Raw genomic sequence first — 19,779 nt, 5'->3', positions numbered from 1 at the left:
CAGAGCAGAAAGCTCTGTGGACCCCAAATATCTACAAAATGTACAGCAGCAGCTCAGACAAGAGCTCAATAACAGAGCCCATGAAACCAGTCCAGCAGGGAAGAGTGAGGACTGTGAGGGACAAAGCAGATGATTCACTCACCAGTACTTTAGGAGTGGGTGGCAGACCGTTGATAGCGGGTTTCTAAAGGAGGAGCAGAAGAAACAAAAAAACAAAATAATGTAGACGCAGAACACACAGACAAAGTACTAACTATTATTTTTAATATAGCTCCGGGCTCAACAATGAGCCAAACAAAAAAACAATACAGTCTGTTTTCTATTGTGTGTGTGCTGTCAAAGTCAATTAAGCGTTCAACATGAGTGGATGCCAGATTTCCCTCTTTAACGGTTAGTGTTTGGATCTGACGAGGGAAAAACATCATATTTGAGGTTTCAGTGCAAAGCCAGCCAGCTAGTTGGAGACACTCCACATATAAAATACAGGCTCTTTGACCACAGATGACATTTTCATCCTAAAACCCACTGAAACTAAAGATGAGAAGTGTGGCTGTCAAGATTGAAATACATATCGTAATGTAATATGTTGTGGAATATCTTCAGACTCACAGGGAATTCCTTTTTCTCCTTCCGGTGCTGTCGGTTGGGTGGTGGCTTGGGACTGTCTCCATTCACACTGTCATCCGAATCATTGTCTGTTATGAGAGAGCAGGCACATGAAAACAATTACACTTGGAGTATTTGAACTATTAATCATACTGTCAAACACAGAATCTAAATCGAAAGATCAGACACATTCACATCAGACTCCCTTACCTTTACATTGAGATTTACTGAGAGCTTGTAAAAAATAAAACAAGTGCTCATTTAGTTGATCTAAGAAGACAGACACCAACTAAAGGCTTATGAATCAGTTATTGCACATAAATACAGGTAAATTCAGACACTACAAGTGAGGTGAGAAACGCTGAGACTCACCAGGATCAGAGGCGTGAGACAAAAGGCCAGGGCTGCTGACGCTGGCAGAGAGGAAATCTGGAGACGAGTGCTCCTCCTTGTTGCTCTGCTCAGGTGTGCTCTGTCTGCGAGCCGCCTGGCTCGGTCCATTCTCAGAATTAGGGAACCTCCGAACCGTCAGAGACCTCTCATCATTAAGGCCAAGCTCCTCTGACGAGCTGTTTAATCGTGGCTGGGGATGGTGGCAAGGGGAAAGAGTGAAAACAGTTTAATTCACAGCACAATGCAGTACATACACTTCTCACATGGATTCTTATTGAAAAAATACATATAGTAAAGAATATTTTCTTTTGGGTCTCACCTTTGGGGGCAGAGGAGGAGGAATCCCTGGCTTGAGGGTTGACCTGAAATGGAATTTTTGTTTTTTAGAAAGATTTAAACTACAGCAATGAGTGTTTTTGTGTCCATGATGAAATCTTTAAGTGTTGACAAAACTCACAGCTCCACTTCTTCAAAGGCATCTTCAAGGTGGGTGATGTGTCCTCTGCAGGAAACAAACACAGTACTCAGTGTGGAAAATAAGAGTCATCGGAGATCAGGAGGGGTGCTAATGGTGCAAATGTGTATGTAAAATCCTTCCTTAGAGATGAAGAGAGTTATGACTCTAAGGAGAAGAATGGGGGTGTAGCTGTTCTAGACTGAATCCTAGTGAGCATCATGGGATGGAAACTACAGGAACATACATTTCTAGAGCTGTATTAGAGACATTGTTTGTCTTGCTAGACAAGAGTGTATACTTCAAACAAACATCTCTGCGGTATGTCATTCACTATGACTACAATGATGTTAATTTGAAAAATGAACACTAGGACCAAAACAAGGTCTGCAGACAACCTTCGGACTTCTAGAAGCCGTCTCTTTATTCGTCCATCCATAAAACTAGACTTAAAAGTATTTAGAGACCGTTTAGTGGCACATGGACATTACTTGGGTTAAGTCTGAGAAAACAAGTAATTTTAATTGAATGCTGCAGTTTGCATTTAAGTATTTTCCCGTTTCGCTCTACATCACACTGTTCAGCAGTATGCACAGTGTGGATCTACAGCTGTTATCACACATGGTGAATGGAGGGATGATTTGTGGTGGGCGCTAAACTTCACTGCGAAAAGGGTGGGGACCGAGCGAGGGATGGAGTGGAGTGGATGGCATAGGGTACTACAGCACACAGTGTTAGTGTTACCGTTGGAACAATTCGTCCTCAACGCTTTTGAGGAGGCTCCTTCGGGGGACAAGACGAGAGAGAGACCGACAGCCAAAAGAGGACAGAGAGAAGTGGAAGAGTCAAAAGCACATGGACAAGTGAGAGGAAGCTTACAGGCCAAAGCAACATTTGAAACAGCAGACGGTGAGAGTGAGTTCATGCACAGACACAAGTTAGCTCCAGTCAATAAGCAGGTTAGTGTGAGAGACAGTGAGGAGCATTCATAACAAAAATATATTTACACTCAGTGTCAACAATAGATTTCAGATTACAGAACATGACTGTTACGACTGACATGCTTTAGGCTCTTCATCGCAAGAAGTCTTATACACTACCACTACTAATATTGTGTGATTTTGTGTTTTTAATATTAACAGGCTCCAAGGCAGTAACAACAACACATTTGTTTCCTTTCTCTCAATGAATCTCAAGAGATGCATCCATCTAATAAGTAAGCCAGGTCAAGAGAGAGTGTGAAAGAGAAAGAGATTTTTGGGGGGGTGGGGGTAAATAGGTTCCCTCCATAGTTCCCGTGACAACAGTTTCCATGGATTACCTGGTTGTTATTCCTCCCTCTGCAAAGGGACTCCAGGGGGAAGGGAAGTCATTATCTTTACTGACATCCTGTGGAAAGCCACACATGCACAAAAATAGAATTTTTAAAAACCTGCATTTTGTAATTTGCAGTTATACTTTTTCTTTTTCTACTTGCACTTAAAATGTATTGATTACAAACAGAAACAGAAAGTAGTACATGAACACCGATTGAAACTAAATATGACTATCACCATTTCAGAATGAGCCTCAGTTTCCTTCCGGAGCGGTGGTTCAAACTGGAGCTTGTCGACTGTAAATGAAAAAAACAAAAACAAACGGAATTTATCTTATTTTATTTTTTTCATCTTGCACATAACTTTGGCACTAGAGGGCATCAGATCCCAACACTTCAAGACAGCCTTGGGAGTAGTGTCCTTGTGTATTAGCAGCAGAAGCCTTGGAAAACACTCTGCGTCTGTTCTTAACGTAAACTCGCATGTAAGAATGAACCAAAAGCAGACCAACTGCTTCCATTACAATGTACCTGCCAAAACACCTTCAATGATTTATCATGCTACTATGTGAATGTTTGGTCTGCAGTCTAAAGACTAATCGGTCACCAAAGACAAACACAGATTACATTTGACACTAACCAGATCTGTTCACTTTGGGAAAATATTGGTGAGAGCGCAAGAATGACAAATAAATCACGGAACAGATTCCTCTTAGTTTATGTTTGAGGTTACATTCTTTCAAACAGTTGATCCCATAGAGGAGACTGGTTTAGTGTCCAGTGTAAACATGGTGTGATCCTGCTGCAATTAGGAAGGTGAAAGAAATCAACCAACCTGCCAATAAATACTCCCACATAATCAGCTTCTCATTAACAAAGAAACCTTGTATTCAAGAATTCAGACCACAGATTTGTGTGTATTTCTCTGCTAGAGGTATGCTGATAATGTGGAGGTGCTGCAACATTTAAAACACAGATAACAGTGAGGAGGTGAGTCACTGGACTTATGAAGCCAAGATACAACAAAACTTTTGAGAATGTGAAGTTGAGGAATGAGGTGAGACGTACGAGTCAAACTGAACTTCCTTGTTAGGATCTGATTAGTCACTTACAATGTCATTTTTTTTTCAGCCAGTCTAACAGGAACCAAGATGTCAAAATGTCCAAATTATTCAACCCCATGCTGAGGAACTCACCTTATTAGTGCCACTAAAATCTTAAAAACAATGTTCTGTTATGTGCTACTACATTATCCCATTTCTCAGGAAGTCTTAGGAGTGAGCTAGGGAATTATGCAAACACACACTGTCTCACTACACTGTCACTAACCTGCTTCCCCCCTGTGTCCCTCAGTGAAGCTAGGACTTGAGCATGGCCCTCCGTGGTCTGTCCCATTGTTTGCTTCATGTGAGAGGGAAAGTCAGATGTGATTGTGAGAAATATAAATAAAACTAAACAGGAAGTGCATCTGGTACAAACGATCACAGTACGAACAAGCAAAAAACACAATGAAGCACAGCACGTACCGCTACAAATAAATACATCCAACAAAGACACATATCTCACCACTGGACTGTTACTACATCAAAATGATGAAATGGGAAACAGTCTGACTTCTGACACGACAGGCACAACACAGCGCTCAACTTTATCTACAACAACTGACGACAACACAGACACACAACAACTTCCCTGAAGGGTTACAAAATTACACATTTACACAATCGATTAAGCTCAGTACCAACAATAGTTGACTGAAAGCCAAAATCCTCAAGAAACCTTCATTACCCCTTTAGACAAGCTATTTCACATTATTCAGTGAGTAAAAAATGAGGGACAGTTAACTTGCTACTTAAAAATAACACACTACACAGAAGCATCATGGACTCAACTACATCCACTTTCTCTTCCGTGAATCCCCAGGCTATTTTTATACACACTACCACATGCTGTGGTCTGGAAAAGTGCCAGCCACTGCTGCAGGATTAGGGGGATGACCCTCAGTCAAGCTGCCGGACCTCTATCAGCCTAAACAGCCAGGCTTACTGACATGCTGACCAATGGCAGGACAGATTCATGGCAGGGGGGTTGGACTGGGTGATGGGTTTGGGCTTTTTGTTCACTTACAGTTTATCTCTGAGCGCGTCCTCTCAGCTCTGGCTTGTTTGTTGGTGGAACGGATGGTGTGTCTGACTGCAGAGAGGGGCTGAAATAAAAAGGGATAGAGACAGAGATTTAAAGATAAGAAAAAAGGTTTTGACAGCGGGAGCAGACAAATGTTATCAAATTATATAACACCGACGCTGCATTGCCTCGAGTCATTTGGCACAATTATGATATTTATCTTGCGAAATAATCTCTAGAAACAAAACCTGAAACTTGCATGTCAAGTTCAAGCAGAACTGAGAGCTACTTTTTGCACTGCATCTTTGCATCATCACATTATTATGCATCCCAGAGGCTGTTTGTTTGCAACAGGCTCCATTGCTTGCAGTCAATAGCCTTCAGGGTTTTTTCATTCATCGGGGCCAAGACAGTGCTACTGCTGTCAGCGGGAGAAAAAGCACAATGGTCTTTTAAAAGGCACTGGTACCACCTCTTTGGCTGCCACATAGATGTGATGCTGATTCGAGTTGGAATAATAATGTTGATGGAGAGAATCAAGAAGGGGGGAAGGGAGGTTTTAGGGGAACATGAAAACACACTTCAGTGAAGCTCACCTTTTATCTTTTATTGCCAAGTTGCTGAAAAAACATGCTCTGCTAATATTTACATTCTGAGAGTCTGTCAGTGTTTGCATCAGTAGCATCACATTTGACAGGGAGGGATTCTGTCATCATTTTGTTGTTTTTTGCAACAATACAGCCAAAAACATCAACACATGGAGCACCTTTTCCATATTTCCAGGTATATACTTTGAAAAAAGTTGTCAATGTGTCTATATCTTTGATCACTTCTTTGCAGGCTGTGTAGACTTTCAATTTCTCAAAGCAAAAGCGAATTTCCCACTTTCTTGGAGATATTTATAGTATATGTGATGGAATCAGACGTTACCTCAAGGTCATCATCGTCCACCTCACTGTAATGCTGGTGGTTGTCTGGGTTGTTCATCTTATCTAGGAGGTCAACAGCGAGTCTCCTTGTCAAACCCGTCTGGGCGACGTACACATGCTGCAAGAAGCAAGATAGGATTGCAAGTGATCATAAGCTGGTTCATAATAAGTAATATGTTTATACTAGGTCTGACATCACTAATCTCACATACGAGATCCATGCAAACTGGAACATTAAAATCTTTGCAGAAATGGATATCAAAGTCCTAGTTTCACTATTATAGAGTAATTAAACCATCTGCATTAATCATCAGATTCCTGGACACCTTTCCTCAGAGACATGCACTGTGTTAATGATGATAGAAAGTATCTTTTAAGGAGCAGCAGAACTGTCTGCTCCTTAAGAGACATCTCTTTTTAGTGCATGGAGGAATATAAAAGCTAATAACTTTAATAAATATGCTGTAACTGAATTTTAGACAACAGTTTAGGGTCTGACTTTTAACCCTAACAGCTAGAAATTCAGCCAAACCACACAGAATATCACTGGGTCAGCTGAGATCCTCTACTTCTTTGTCTGACCTACAGGATTCACAAATGGCAAACTAAAATATAGTGAACGCAATTCTAATCGCAACTAAGAGACTTAGCTAACATGCAGATTTTTCATTGTGAATAGGTTCAGACTAAAAAACTGCAATACATTATTTGTTGCAAACATTTCAATCTCCGATCACACAATGTTGATACGATATGTCTGAGAGAGCAATTAGATTTATTACCGATAGAAGTTTTTCTGCAGTGGGCCTCTTCTTTGGGTTCTTTGTCAGAGACACTTTGACAAAGTTATGGAAGGCGGTGGACCTGGGGAACAAGATGATATTGTTTTAATGCAATCATCATCACTCTATCCTCTAAAACCAAAGTATAGAGTATCAAAACGTTATATAGAGTTATATAGTTATAGAATAGCTCACTGGATATTCTAGGAAACTCACCATTTGTTTTTGTCTTTTAGCTTCGGAGGCTGGAAGCTGCTCTTTGACATCAAAAACAAGGCCCTAAGGAAAACCAAAAAACAAGGATTAAGAGTGGTTTAGACAGACTTAAAGAGGGAAGTATAAGGCGACCCAAAGTAGGAAATGAAAAGGCCTGCGATCTCTTCTAATAATAACCTAAATGTACTTTGAATTAAACAGGATGACCATTCAAGTAATCAAAAGACATGATGAAACACAAAAGCAGAAAGCAGCCTGAGAATCATCTGAGGAGGCTCTGACTCATCATTTTTGAGGAAAGTAAAACATACCTCATCGGGTGTAGGTCAAACATTGGAGGCTGTAGCTCGGCCAGCTCTATGGCGGTGATGCCAACAGCCCAAATATCACACAGCTGGTTGTAGCCTCCGTTCTTCTCCACTGCGGCTACTTCTGGAGCCATCCTACACAAATCCAGGACAGGAATTCAGGATGAAATACGAATATACTTGTATCTTTCATGTGAAGCATCTATCTAACTTCTTGTAGACCTCGTCACCACAAACTAGATTCTGTTAGACAAAATATGGTGATACAGACAGTTGACTGGAAAATGTTTTAGTATCTGATTTAAAAACGCAGTTCCTCAACCTCTTCAACAAAGCCTGTCAAAGGCCCAATGGCTCAATTGATGAGGGTGACACACTCACCAATAAGGTGTTCCAATGAAGGACTTTCTTTTGGCAATGGTGGCTGTTATTTTGGCTGCAACTCCAAAGTCAGCTGTAACAAGGATTGAAAGGGCTTTTCAGATTGTGTAATCCACATTCGACTGAAAGCTACACAGGCAGTTCAAGTCCTTGAGAATTAACCCTAACCCAAAAGAGCAACTTACCTAACTTCACATCTCCGTTGTCTGTAAGAAGTATGTTGGCACCCTGTTAAAAAACACCAGAAACATTTATTTCACTTATATTACATTCCATTACAATACATTCAAGAGACCATACTAATATCTTAGTATCATGAGACTCAATACTGAGTTGATATGTTGCCCAACTGGTTCATAACAAAGTGCCAGTTATGTGTTAAACTTTCTCAGTAACATCGGTTACTGATCTGACTGCAGTAAGGTTGCACCAGTATTACAGAGTTTTGACAGTTCCACTGACAGTGTTTCTGTTGGCTGTGACTGACAGTCTCTCTGGTGGCATCCTGTGGTGAGAGTAGAGGAAACAGGAAGAGCTCGCTGCGTCGAGCAGAGTAAAGATAATAGGTCCAGCCCTGACCTTCTGGGATAACACATGAGAATGAGGCTCCAGCCTGTGTGCATGCACCAGGCATGATCAACTTCGGCCATACCACAAAACTGACACCATTGGTCACATGCTTTAGAGTAAGAACATCCTTGGCTACGCTTTTCCTGTGACTTTAATTCACACCTCTGCAGGGCTGCTGTGTCAGAGAGAAGTCAACAGATGCATTTACAGCGACATTTATTATTCTAAGGCTGTGCTACTAACAAAAACAAAATAGAAAAGATATGATACCTTGATGTCGCGGTGCATCTTGCCCTTGCTGTGCAGATATCCCAAACCCTGTGATGGAAATTAATGTATTTTGCATGAGCTGAAATTCCAATTGCTGGAATATTAATTCAAAAAAATGATTTAAAAATGCAATTACCTGTATGGTCTCTCTGCAGACATATGCTATCTGAAGCTCTGAGAGAGGTCCCGTCACTAAAACAACACAATTTAATTCCATGTTTGCAGGGTAAGGATTAAGGCAGAGATTACAATGTATGGGCAGCATTTTATGACTGCATCTTAATAGTTATAAGAGAAAAGCTCACCATGATAAATGTCCTGCAGAGATCCTCCACCACAGTACTCCATACATATCCAAAGCTTCTCTCGACTGACGAGAGAGAAAATTATTAGGAACTGCTGCTTTGCCAATTAGCTAGACACACTTGCTATACAGCAAAGTAGCCAAATATTTTGACAAGTACCAAAGCATAATTAAGTAGTACAACAATCATTCTACAAAAGGTGTCTTGTTGAACAAGTTGTACAAATCAGCAATCCGTCCTGGAACAACTTTATCAACACATATAAACAAGGTTAAGTACTTATGTTGAAAGAGGAAAAATAAACAAAGCTTAGTGCTTCTGTATTTAGGTGAACTGGATGTTTGATACGAGAAGGGAAATTAGAAAAATGATGTCAACCATCTGACAAAAAGCTAAAAATAAGACTGTAATCAAACTGTGACTCTTGGCCAGCAGAGGCGATGATACTGTACGCTGCCCCAGATCCCCAATCACAACTGTGCTACTTTTCACATCTTTTAGCTGGACATGGAAATAATTTTAGGTCAGGAAACAGGTCTGAAAGGAAACTTGAACTTCCTCAAATAAAACTGCGGTTCTTCTAATACAATTAATCCAGTTTTATAATAATTAATGCATGGTGGGTTGCTCATTAACATTTAACTGTTACCATTTGTGCTCTGTGTGGCGAGACTGCACAAGACATGCCTGCTGCGATAAGACATGCATCTCTCTGGACTAACAGCCATATAAAAACAGATCAGAGGCTCATATTCCAGTTAAACCTGCTGGAAGTCAGAGGCAGTGGTGGGCGGACCGGCCCAGCTTCCTCTCAGATACCAGCCACAAAACATAGGCTCCATTAAAACATGAGTGCCGCATCCTGGCACTGAAGAGCCTCGTCAGCACCAGTCAGCCCAGTTCATGAGCTTGAGTCATATTTTCACACACAGGTGTGACTAAGTAATTAAATACGTCATGTGAGTTTCAGGCAACGGCTCGTTAAATCCTTTTGACAGCAACGTATAAATTACATAAACGTTATACCTTGGACTGACTGGGAGAGAGGAGAAAATAGTGAGTACAAAATGACAAAGCAGGAGTATTTTAAGCTGGCTCTTACCAGAGGTAGCTCCCAAAGTAGGCCACAATATTGTGGTGCATGCATTCCTTCACCATGAAGATTTCCTGCTGTATGATGGAAAAGTCATCCCCTGGAAACAGAGAGAGAAATCACACAGACACATGGACAAAAAATTATATTTTCATTTTCTCTACAGAGAATTTTTTCATTTTTAAACGAGATATTTTCCACTTGGCAATAAACACCTCACAAAATGATTACGGTCATAAACTTACAACAATTTGTGGTTTGATTCATCTACAAAACCCTTGTTTTTGACACTAGGAAAAACCTTGAATTTGAAATGCTGACAAAAATAACCACTCAAAGCATCTTGGATGATACAAAGGTTGAGCAGGCCTTAAATTTTGTGTTTTAGAAAACACTTAAATCTTTTATTTTATTTTGCAAAACCACAGAACAAAGTCTTATATTATATCCGATATTTCCCTCTGACTATATGGTTCAATATTTCATCTCTGTGTAAATACAGCAGATTATAGAACAGCCAATAACAATAGAAGAAACACCTTGTACTTTTAAAGTTTATGTGGTATAGGCTAATATCCAGGCTGCTTTCCAGTTCAGCAAAGCACTCTAACACATCCGACCAGTAGGAAGTAAGAAGACAAAAATATGTAAGCCCAGCTGCTCCCAATTGAGCAGAGACACGGCCCTGGAATACATTAACAGGAGGTTAAGATCTACCAGACTCTGCCAGCTTCAGTGCTCCATCAACAGGCTGTCATCAAAGGAATCAGTCCAGGTTAAGCTCATTTCATAGATTCAATCTCTGCCAATGAAAACTGCATATTACTTGTAGTGGAAATTACTCTCAACAAACCTTTTTTTAAATGTTTTCTGCATATAGTCAAGTGTCAATTCTGCTCACGCATAGTCAAATTTTGGCAACTGCCACCAGCTGTGGCCCGAAACACAAAAACAAGTTCTTAACCTGCGCCTTACTACAATGCATACCTCCAGACACTGTGCCAGGTGGCTTGTGGTCTAGCCTAATTTAAGTGATACAGGGGAATTTTAACTCTGGAAGAAAACATGATACATGGAGATACATCCTGGACCACAGAGGCTTTTTTTGAGCACACAACAGTTTGTACCCGATGAGGCAACTGTTGTGCAGCAGTCCTGTTTTCACTCAGTCAGTCAGTCAGTTGGGGGGGTGGGGGGGTGGTTTGGCTCTCTCACGTGAGTGTCTGAATTAAAGTCTGGTTGGAATGCCAACACGTGCATAACTATCCCGCTGATAAACAACAAACCAGTGAATTTCCATTAGCTTTGAACTTACCCTCTGCAACTAATTTGGGTATTTATTGACATCAGAAGAATTGAGATAATGTAACTATTGTAGATTATATATTAAACTACATAAAACAACAACTTTGTACCTGCATCCCTAGTGACAAGTGTCACGTGTTCAGTATCGCAAACATCACGTTGCTTTTTATGAAATAGACTCATTAGATTAATCTAACTGTCAAGTGGTAATATCCCTTTGTCTCGCTAACAAAACATTGTTCATGTTCAATCATGAAGGGCAGTTGGAGGCCTTATGGGATAAGACTCGTAATATATTATTGTCAACAAATCACATACAAAGACCAAAATCAGTAATGAATTGATCTTATTAAGAAGTATGGTCTATTTACCCAAAGCCTGATTGACTGTTTTCATTCCAATGTGCCATAGAGCTCCATTGTTGCCAATTAAAAACACACCAATGAGCCACATGTTGCACTGGGTGACATGTACTTTATTTTGAGTCGATCCAACATTCACCGTTCTGCTGCTGTAAATACTCACTATTCACGAGAGTATCAAAGGTGTATTAATCCGCAGCTGAAAATAGTCCCCAACAAATGTACTATCTACCACTGTTTGAGGAACGTTCCCCAAAAACTACAGTGTCTAGCCGTTTTAGGATATTACTGAGCCCTTTTTTAAACAAACTATATATTTGTTACTTTTTAAGATTTACGTCTTCAGAAGGAACCATTGAGTACAACAGACAAAATATTTTTGGTCTTTTCATGGGTTTGTCGACAGTAACAAAAATACAGAATATGACTAACCTTATTCATTAATCAAAAGGGAGGGCACATGTCACAAAAACATTTTTTAGCTTTTACCCAACTGAGATGTTGATTGTGCAACAGTAGGTGCAAGTCACCAGAGGGAGGATGTATCATGTATCATGAATGAACATGCAATATATAGTATATGGAAAGCTTGAGTGGAGTGGAGAACATCCCACTGGTTTTACATAGGTAGTTTGGGATGCTGTTATTAATATATGACTTTAAAGAGCTTGATTAAAATCCTCTTCATGAGATTTCTCTAACTTGCCACAGTCCCATCTCTCCATGCTTGAGACTTGGCTGCAGTGATTTATTCCTACAAGCTAATCGTGTCCATTTATTTTTATTATTCTTGTTACAGAGGCTTGACAAGTCTGTAACATGAATAAATTAAGTATGCTAAAGAATGTCTACAGAGGCTACGGTGACGTGCCAATGACATTCAGGTTGAACCCCTCCCTTCTATCTAAAATTAAAGTTGTGTTTTTCTCCCTTGTTTATTGTTTTTATGTGTCATAATAAGGATGTACTGCTTTACAGCTTTAATGATGATGAGAAAATAATTTCCCACAGTCACCTTTGTTTGCCACATTATAAAATGCTAATAAAGTCACACTTTAGGGACTCATATGTAATTACAGTATTATTAAAGTTAGTGTCACGTCACATTAGCAGGAACTATCTGTTGACGGAGAGCAAAATGGTGCGAGGAGCCACAAAAATTCGAGCAAGGGTAATTTCAGTGACATGACTCTGAGCTTGGTCAAAAAAAAAAAAACATAACAAGACAATCTTCTCTTCTGGTGAGTTGAGGCCTAAGAGTGCAGCCACTTCCTCTCAGACTGAGCGCTTCCCTCTGCTCTCTGAATATACACATCCTCGCCCATCGCTTCAAGTTTCAGTTCGGTGTGCTGGAGTTATTCACTGTCTTGACCAATCTCACACCAATATGATTTGATGGATGTTCTGTTACTTTACCCATAAAATCAAATCTTTGAAGAAAAGAAGTATATTTTTAAGCTAAAAAAACGAAACCATCCAAGGAGAATTGAAAACTGTTCAAAAGGTTGCTACTTCTGTTATGTCGTAACAGCTTATAGAAAATAAAAGTAACTGCATGCAGAGATTAGAGACATTGTTCCACACCCAAATGGCTTTAAGAAGAATTTCTAATGGAAGAGGTGCCAACTTCTCAGGAACAGTAACAACAAAAATATGAAGAAAAGAGGTATAGTATTTGTGTTTAAAAGAATTTGCTTCTAAAAGTTTGTACACTACAAGAGAAAAGAGAGAAAAATAAAACTCCATCTTCCCTCAATGGTCAGTGAGTAATGAGCAACACTAATTTGGTCTTTGGTCGTTTACCATCCAATTTATCAGACTGTTCTGTGCTATACAGCCCCTGCAGCCAGAGGGCTTCACCACTCCTGTCTCCTGTCTCTCTCTGTCCCTTGCTTCATACCGCCGTCACTCCTGGTCAAACCTGTTTGACTCTGTGGTCCACCCAATGCTGTTTACCTGAGGCACAGAAAGGAATGACTCTTGCAAGGGGGGGGGGGGGGGGGGGGTCATGCTTAAACAGAACGACCTGGGCTGGGTTAATCCTCTTTTCATATGAATATGAACAGAGCAAATATGAATGCTGTTTAAAGATGCTTATAGGAAGACCTGCCCAGGGCCACGCAGCTTACATGTACAGGAACGTAGGATAATTTTTGACTAGAAAATCCTCCCTGTTAAACTGTAACACTGCTTTGAAACATTTTTAACTAGTTAGCTGTACACTAGGCTCATTTTCACTTTATCTGTGAATCTGTGAATCATTTTCATTCATCCTTTACCACTGAAGTTTGCACAAATTATATTTACTAGGAATGTAGATTAGATTATAGACAAAACAACTAATTCAATAATCAAAAAAATAATCTGCAGATAAATAAATAATGAAAATAATCGTAATCTGCAGCACTCGAGTGTGGATTTACAATTTCTATTCTCAAAAGTCATCACAGTCTTATTCCTTTTCTTCCAACTTACAGTTAAGCCTGATCCTCTGCTTCACACAGATACACACTAATCCCCCCTCCTCCTATAGTCAACCAGAATATGTCTATGCCTTAAATAACAGCTGAGGACCTCCACAGGTTTACCAGGAGGTTAAACATTTTTTTCGGAGCAATCATTTTGAAATTACAGCTCAAATACAGAACAAGACGACACCTGAGGAAAACAACATGTATAAATTTAGTAGGATCAAATCCATACCACTTGTCCCACATCCTCTCACTCCCAGCCTAACACCGACAGTGACATGATGAATGAAAGAGAAAACAAACACAAGTGAATCTCTTCCTTCACTGACTGGTAATCAGCTGAGCTCAGTCTGCTTGCTGGTGGTACAAAGCCCTCATCGTAATCCCACTAATCTGGATCGCACTAACTCTGTCACTAGGTCACCACCAGCACAGACCCACAGTCAGAAATGTCCTCCTCTCCTTCCTCACATGAAATACCTCATATCACATCGCTCATTATAAGGTTTGAAGAAATGTGTCTTTTACAAATGATGTACTTTTTCCAGACTTCCAGACTGGTCAATATCCAAAATAACATTATATACAGTAGAGGACCATTGTGGTCTATAAACCAAAGATCATTTCACATAACAAATATGAAAATATGTAAAACAACCCTGGATCTATGAGCACATAAATATTTGCAGTCATGAGTTTTGGCACCATACAACAATATTCTTTCAGTCTTTTTAGTAGTTTTTGAGCATTCCATTCAAAACCCTGGAAAATACCAGACTTATTTTCCAGACTTCTTCTTATTTTTCGGCTCCGACAAAAACTCAGACAACAACATATTTTTTTCCCCCCTCACAGTGATGAGAAAAACTGAGATAATGAGAAGGTCTCTCTTACCTGGTTCCAACTTTATGATCTTCACAGCAGCAAGCTCCCCAGTTTGAATGTTTCGAGCCTGAAAGCACAACAGCACAACAGCACAATTGTCAGCAAGGCCACAAATATCACAATAGTGTTACTATTACCGCCTTAATCACAACTTGGGTTACAAAACTAGTAGATTGATTTGTTGATCAAAAGAACAATCTGCAACAATTTTTAATAATTTATTTACAGTCATTTAATTTCCATCAAAAATGCCAAATATTTGCTCGTACCTGCTACTCAAATGTGAGGTTTTGCCTCTTCTGTTTGTCTTTTTTGACAGTTAATTGAATATTTTTTTGTTTTGACTTTTGGTTGGACAAAACAAGACATTAGATGAAATCAAGTAAGAGAAACCTCTTCTATGTTTTCACACTAGACCAACTAAAAACCTTAAGTCTGCTTAAACAAGCATCATCACCAGAAGCCATTAGTTCAACCAATGGGTCATTATTAGTCATCAGGGAGAAGCTGGACAGTGTCTGTCCACAACTACAACAGTAAACCTTTAAACATCCCTGCTGTAGATGACGTGCAATTTAGTCAATCTTTTGAGTTGCATAATTTTCTGCATTCTTGATATTCATTTTGTTCCTTCTGTATATTTGTGCAGTGCCATTTCCCTGTTGTATTATGTCAACGCCTCCATCTCAATGGCCTTAGATTTAAACACATATCTGTCCATCGTTTGTGAAATTTCTGTCTTTAAGTAGGTTGCACTGACTTCCAAATCCAGGTCAAGACGGGATGCTCCCTAATCCCTGGGAGTGAAGTGAAGTGAAGGGACGAGCAGCTAAATCAACCGTAAACCATAAAGCCCTCCAGCATGGCCACCTTTCAACACAGGGAAAGTGCTGGAGATTCACACAGTATACCACACAAAGCTTAAACTTGTTCTGCATGAAAACACATAACAGAAAACTATTTTACAAAGTGATTCCACTGTCTATGCACTGCACTATGACACATGTGTTCAGCTTTCAAATGGGGAAGTCAGTGACTCTCCTGCTTTAAAGCGTGTTTAAGTAATGACCACATACTTGCTTACAACCGGTGTCTAACTTCATATTTCCTGAAGTAGCTGAAGCCAACCTGAGAACTAAACCCTGAAAGGGGAAGTTCTGAACTGAACGTTCAAATGTGATGCAGCTTTAACAACCTTTAACTGAAGGAATGAGTAGTCTGGCATGTCACAGACCTCTAAAGAGACAAGATCTGACACAAGATCAATCACCATGTCAGACTGAGGGAAAAACAGGTGTCTTCATAGATCTAAGGTTCAGCTAACTGTAGTGAGAATGTAGACACTGACTTTACAATGAACAGGAGAAGTCTTCCAACTTTTCAGAATGAGTATGTTCACTATAAAGGCTTATTGTGGTGTGTAGGATCAAGAAATCTTTAAAACTCTTAACCGAAACATTGTTAGAAAAGTGAAGACAAGTGATCGACGGTGTGCAGGATTCCTTTGTTTCTTTTTTTGTCATCCAACTTTGACAGAAACACTGACAGGGGCAGAGCTAGTATTAGTACTCCACTCACCTAATTACTGACCTTTTGTAGATACCATTTGTGGCATTTCATCTGCTAATGCAAACTCAAAAAAAACAAAAAAACACAAATTGCCTAAGAATATTTTTCTGGTACAAACATATAATTAGAGTAAGATACATGGCTACACAATGTGTAGTAAACCTTAATAAAAGTACTGATTATAAACAAAATCCAGCTTATAAAAGGGATAACAACAAACTACGCTGCGAGCCAAAGGTATGACATGATAATGAAGATAAATTAATCATTATCAGCAGTAATACGAGCACAAATATGTGATCCTCAAATGAATATAATCAGATGTAATAAATCATCCAAGGCGAGGAAAGCTGTGCCCATTAAAATTCAACTGAGCACAGCAGGCCAAAGGAGGACTTTTCCCAATTTGAGGTGTTTCCGCTGTCAGTGTGGCCCAGAACACACCCATAGTGAAACGCATGTTTAGACAGGGGCCTGATCATATTTCAGCCTGCTGCAGCCCTCAGCCTGTGAGCTGTGGGAGAATACCAGGCGCAGCATTCCACCAGTGGCCTGTCTGGGGGTGGGGGCTGGCCAGAGAGGCTTTGTATGGAGAGGGATCATGACAGGCTGCCTGAACTATCACACTGGATCAGATGGGTCGTCTGTCGTTTGTGTGGCCGATGGATAAACAAGAAAATTCTCCAGCAAAACACAGATCACTGCAGCCAACAGAGAGTGGGGGGAAATCTGGACGAATTATCTTGTTTAGACTTTGTTTTGACTTTCATTCTTCTCATATTTAATTGAAACAAATAATTACAAATTTAGTGCAATGCAGGGGCACATTACACACTATCTCTCCAGTACATGCCAATGAAGATTTTACAATCATTCCTACAGTTACTTTCCACCAAAACTGCATCCATTAGATACTAACACAGCCATAAAGAATATATGCAGTAATTTGTAATAATTGGCTCATTTTAATTTTTTGAACTGTTATGAGACAGAGGTGTATCCTTCCTTTTCAACAATAATGTTTTAACTCTGCAGTCCTATTTTTGGCAGTTTAGTCTTGTTTGTTTGACTCTTTGCAAATGTGTAAATGTTTGCCGTCTGTGAGGGAAAAAGATGGCACTCTTACTCAGTTTCATCTGAGTTATCTAAAAAGAAACTGGGGGGGGCTTCTAAAACTGCAAATAAATATAGTACATGAATAGTTCCTTATTTTTTCTCTGTAGTCTGGCAATATGTATTATGGTAGAGTTGCCTGCACCTCATGTCATCACTATTGAGGGCAATTTGTAGACATATAGATTATTTACAAAGTTCAATATAAGTAATATTACTTTACAATTGATAGTAAGCCAACATCCACTTTGGGGAATGACTACTGCTGCTTAAATACTGATGCTTTAGACTAGGTATGGGTGACATGGTCTCCACTGCAAAACAGAAAAAGTGATGTAGATAAAACAGACAAGCAGGTACAAGCATTCACTGTTCATTTCACTGCCTTAACAGTCAAACAAGTTCAGCAAATTGTTTCAGTTAACTGTAATGCAGCCTGCACAAACAGGAAGCTACAGCTGCATCTGCAGACGATGTTCTTGATTAATTGACTAATCCATACGTCTATCAAATATCAGAAAAGAGAATCATCATAATTTCCCAGAGCCCAAAGTGGCATCTTGAAAATGACTGTTTAGTCTGTCCAACAGTCCAAAAACCACAGATATTTCATTTACTATCATACATGACCAGAAAAAGTAGCAAATCCTCACATTGGTGAAGTTGGAACCGGCAAATATTTGGCATATGACAGAATCAATTAATCAATTTCAGCTCAAAACATCAGTCTTATCTCATATCTCACAATTAATACATTACCCAGCTTATTTAATATGACAGTATTGTAAGGTGAGTTACAATATGCTTCCCATCCATAGCTCCTTATGTAATGTGATATCAACTACAGTTATTTCTGCCAATAGACTATAGCAAATGGATGCAAAACTTGGCCCTCATTCAAAAGCTACTGTCAAATGTGCTCGCCACATGTTATCATAACTTCCAAACCAAACAACACTCTGCCTTAAATTAGGACGATGGGTTGATTAGTCATGTGATGGTAAGCCAAGATATCTCCAGCTCTGGTGACAGGCTGTGGGAACCAGTAACTTCACTGTACCTTGTACACGTCTCCATATGTGCCACTTCCCACCCTCTGAATGAGCTCAAAGTCATGCTGAGGGTTCCTCCTCTGGATTTCACCGCTTGGCCGGGGAAAGATATCCATGGTAGCTTGAACCAAACGATCCTTTACATTTAGCTGATCAAATCTGGATGCGCTGGTTTGATGAAGGGCAGGTCCTGAATATAAGTTAGTCACTGTTACTCAGACGGTCCTTCTCCGTGCTCCATGTCCTGATAGAGAAGCATGAGAAAAGTTTTGGTAGAAAGTGTTAAAAAAAGACCTTTACGTAACGCAATGAAAAAGGGTACAATAGTAACACAAACTTGACAAATATTTAATCTTTGCAATAGAACAGATGAGGGCATTGATATTCTGGCACATACCGTGACATCTGTCACGCACTTAACCTAGCGTTAGGTATTTAGTTTGTCTAAAACTACCACTCAAATTAAAGTTACTTAGAGCTCACACTGAGGCATGTAAAATAACAGCGAGCACTAAAATAACAGCAGCTTGCGTCTAACGTTAGCATGGACACAGTGGTCATTCCAGCAAATAGCCAGAGCCGGGTCTAACATTACTGTGGATAGGGTGAGTTAGGGGCTTAGCATCCAGGCAAGTCAGCTAACAGCTAATGCTAACTAGCAAACGTTAACTTAGCGTCGCTACTGGTTCTAACTTCAACTGTGCCTACCTTTTACAATGCAAACACCGTGGATGAGTACGCCTTGCATTTTAAATCGTTTCGAGTCTTTTAACCGTACGATGGCGTCGAATAACCGCGCAAGAAAAGAAAAACGTCCCCCTTTGTTATCGAGGAAACAGTAATAAACTTCAGTTGGCTGGTGCTGTTCGCTCCGTCTCCCTCAGTGCAACGGCAGCACCGACGTTACAGTCCAGCTCAGTCCTCGGCGAGAATCCCAGCTTTAAGTTTAGCCGTTGACATGACATTTCCCTCTGCTGACAGCTTTAGAGAAGCGTCAGACTCATATGTAAAATATTTACGGCAAACTACATTAATAATGTCAAGTGTTACTCTTAAATTTATGCCATTAAAAAAATCACTCGAAAAAAAGCAACAGTCTGTTGCTAATCTCTCTGGAGTCGCAGTTACAGAATGCTGATGCTGCGTTCATGAGCTCCTCGGGAAGATCTAACTTCTCATCAGAAAAATCAATACAATACAAAATGTCTGGTCCCACAACCACAATCAAGTATTAAAGAGTGAGATAGCTGCAACATGGAGCATATAACAAAAGTCT

The 19,779-nt window shown here is 39.9% G+C and overlaps 1 protein-coding gene across 1 annotated transcript in view; it reads right to left on the bottom strand.

Annotated features, from left to right (window-relative positions):
• Nucleotides 1-19,491, bottom strand: part of map4k5 (mitogen-activated protein kinase kinase kinase kinase 5) — a 28,933-nt gene extending 9,442 nt beyond the window's left edge. The window contains exons 1-21 of the mRNA XM_070921005.1: nucleotides 19,212-19,491; nucleotides 18,512-18,747; nucleotides 14,779-14,836; nucleotides 9,756-9,846; nucleotides 8,654-8,718; nucleotides 8,485-8,540; nucleotides 8,349-8,396; nucleotides 7,694-7,736; nucleotides 7,509-7,581; nucleotides 7,131-7,262; nucleotides 6,820-6,882; nucleotides 6,604-6,685; nucleotides 5,823-5,939; nucleotides 4,896-4,974; nucleotides 3,007-3,065; nucleotides 2,775-2,842; nucleotides 1,457-1,501; nucleotides 1,319-1,361; nucleotides 979-1,189; nucleotides 610-695; nucleotides 143-184 (exon numbers count right to left, since the gene is read on the bottom strand). Of these exons, the coding sequence (XP_070777106.1) occupies nucleotides 143-184; nucleotides 610-695; nucleotides 979-1,189; nucleotides 1,319-1,361; nucleotides 1,457-1,501; nucleotides 2,775-2,842; nucleotides 3,007-3,065; nucleotides 4,896-4,974; nucleotides 5,823-5,939; nucleotides 6,604-6,685; nucleotides 6,820-6,882; nucleotides 7,131-7,262; nucleotides 7,509-7,581; nucleotides 7,694-7,736; nucleotides 8,349-8,396; nucleotides 8,485-8,540; nucleotides 8,654-8,718; nucleotides 9,756-9,846; nucleotides 14,779-14,836; nucleotides 18,512-18,619 (1,569 nt within the window). The 5' untranslated portion in view covers nucleotides 18,620-18,747; nucleotides 19,212-19,491. The remainder of the gene's footprint in view (nucleotides 1-142; nucleotides 185-609; nucleotides 696-978; nucleotides 1,190-1,318; nucleotides 1,362-1,456; nucleotides 1,502-2,774; nucleotides 2,843-3,006; nucleotides 3,066-4,895; nucleotides 4,975-5,822; nucleotides 5,940-6,603; nucleotides 6,686-6,819; nucleotides 6,883-7,130; nucleotides 7,263-7,508; nucleotides 7,582-7,693; nucleotides 7,737-8,348; nucleotides 8,397-8,484; nucleotides 8,541-8,653; nucleotides 8,719-9,755; nucleotides 9,847-14,778; nucleotides 14,837-18,511; nucleotides 18,748-19,211) is intronic.
• Nucleotides 19,492-19,779: the final 288 nt, after the last annotated feature.

The sequence above is a fragment of the Enoplosus armatus genome, chromosome 15 (genome assembly GCF_043641665.1).
Source record: "Enoplosus armatus isolate fEnoArm2 chromosome 15, fEnoArm2.hap1, whole genome shotgun sequence".
In the NCBI taxonomy this organism is placed as follows: Eukaryota; Metazoa; Chordata; class Actinopteri; order Centrarchiformes; family Enoplosidae; genus Enoplosus; species Enoplosus armatus.
Note: the sequence above shows the minus strand (reverse complement) of the source record. Positions and strands in the feature narration are given on the sequence as shown.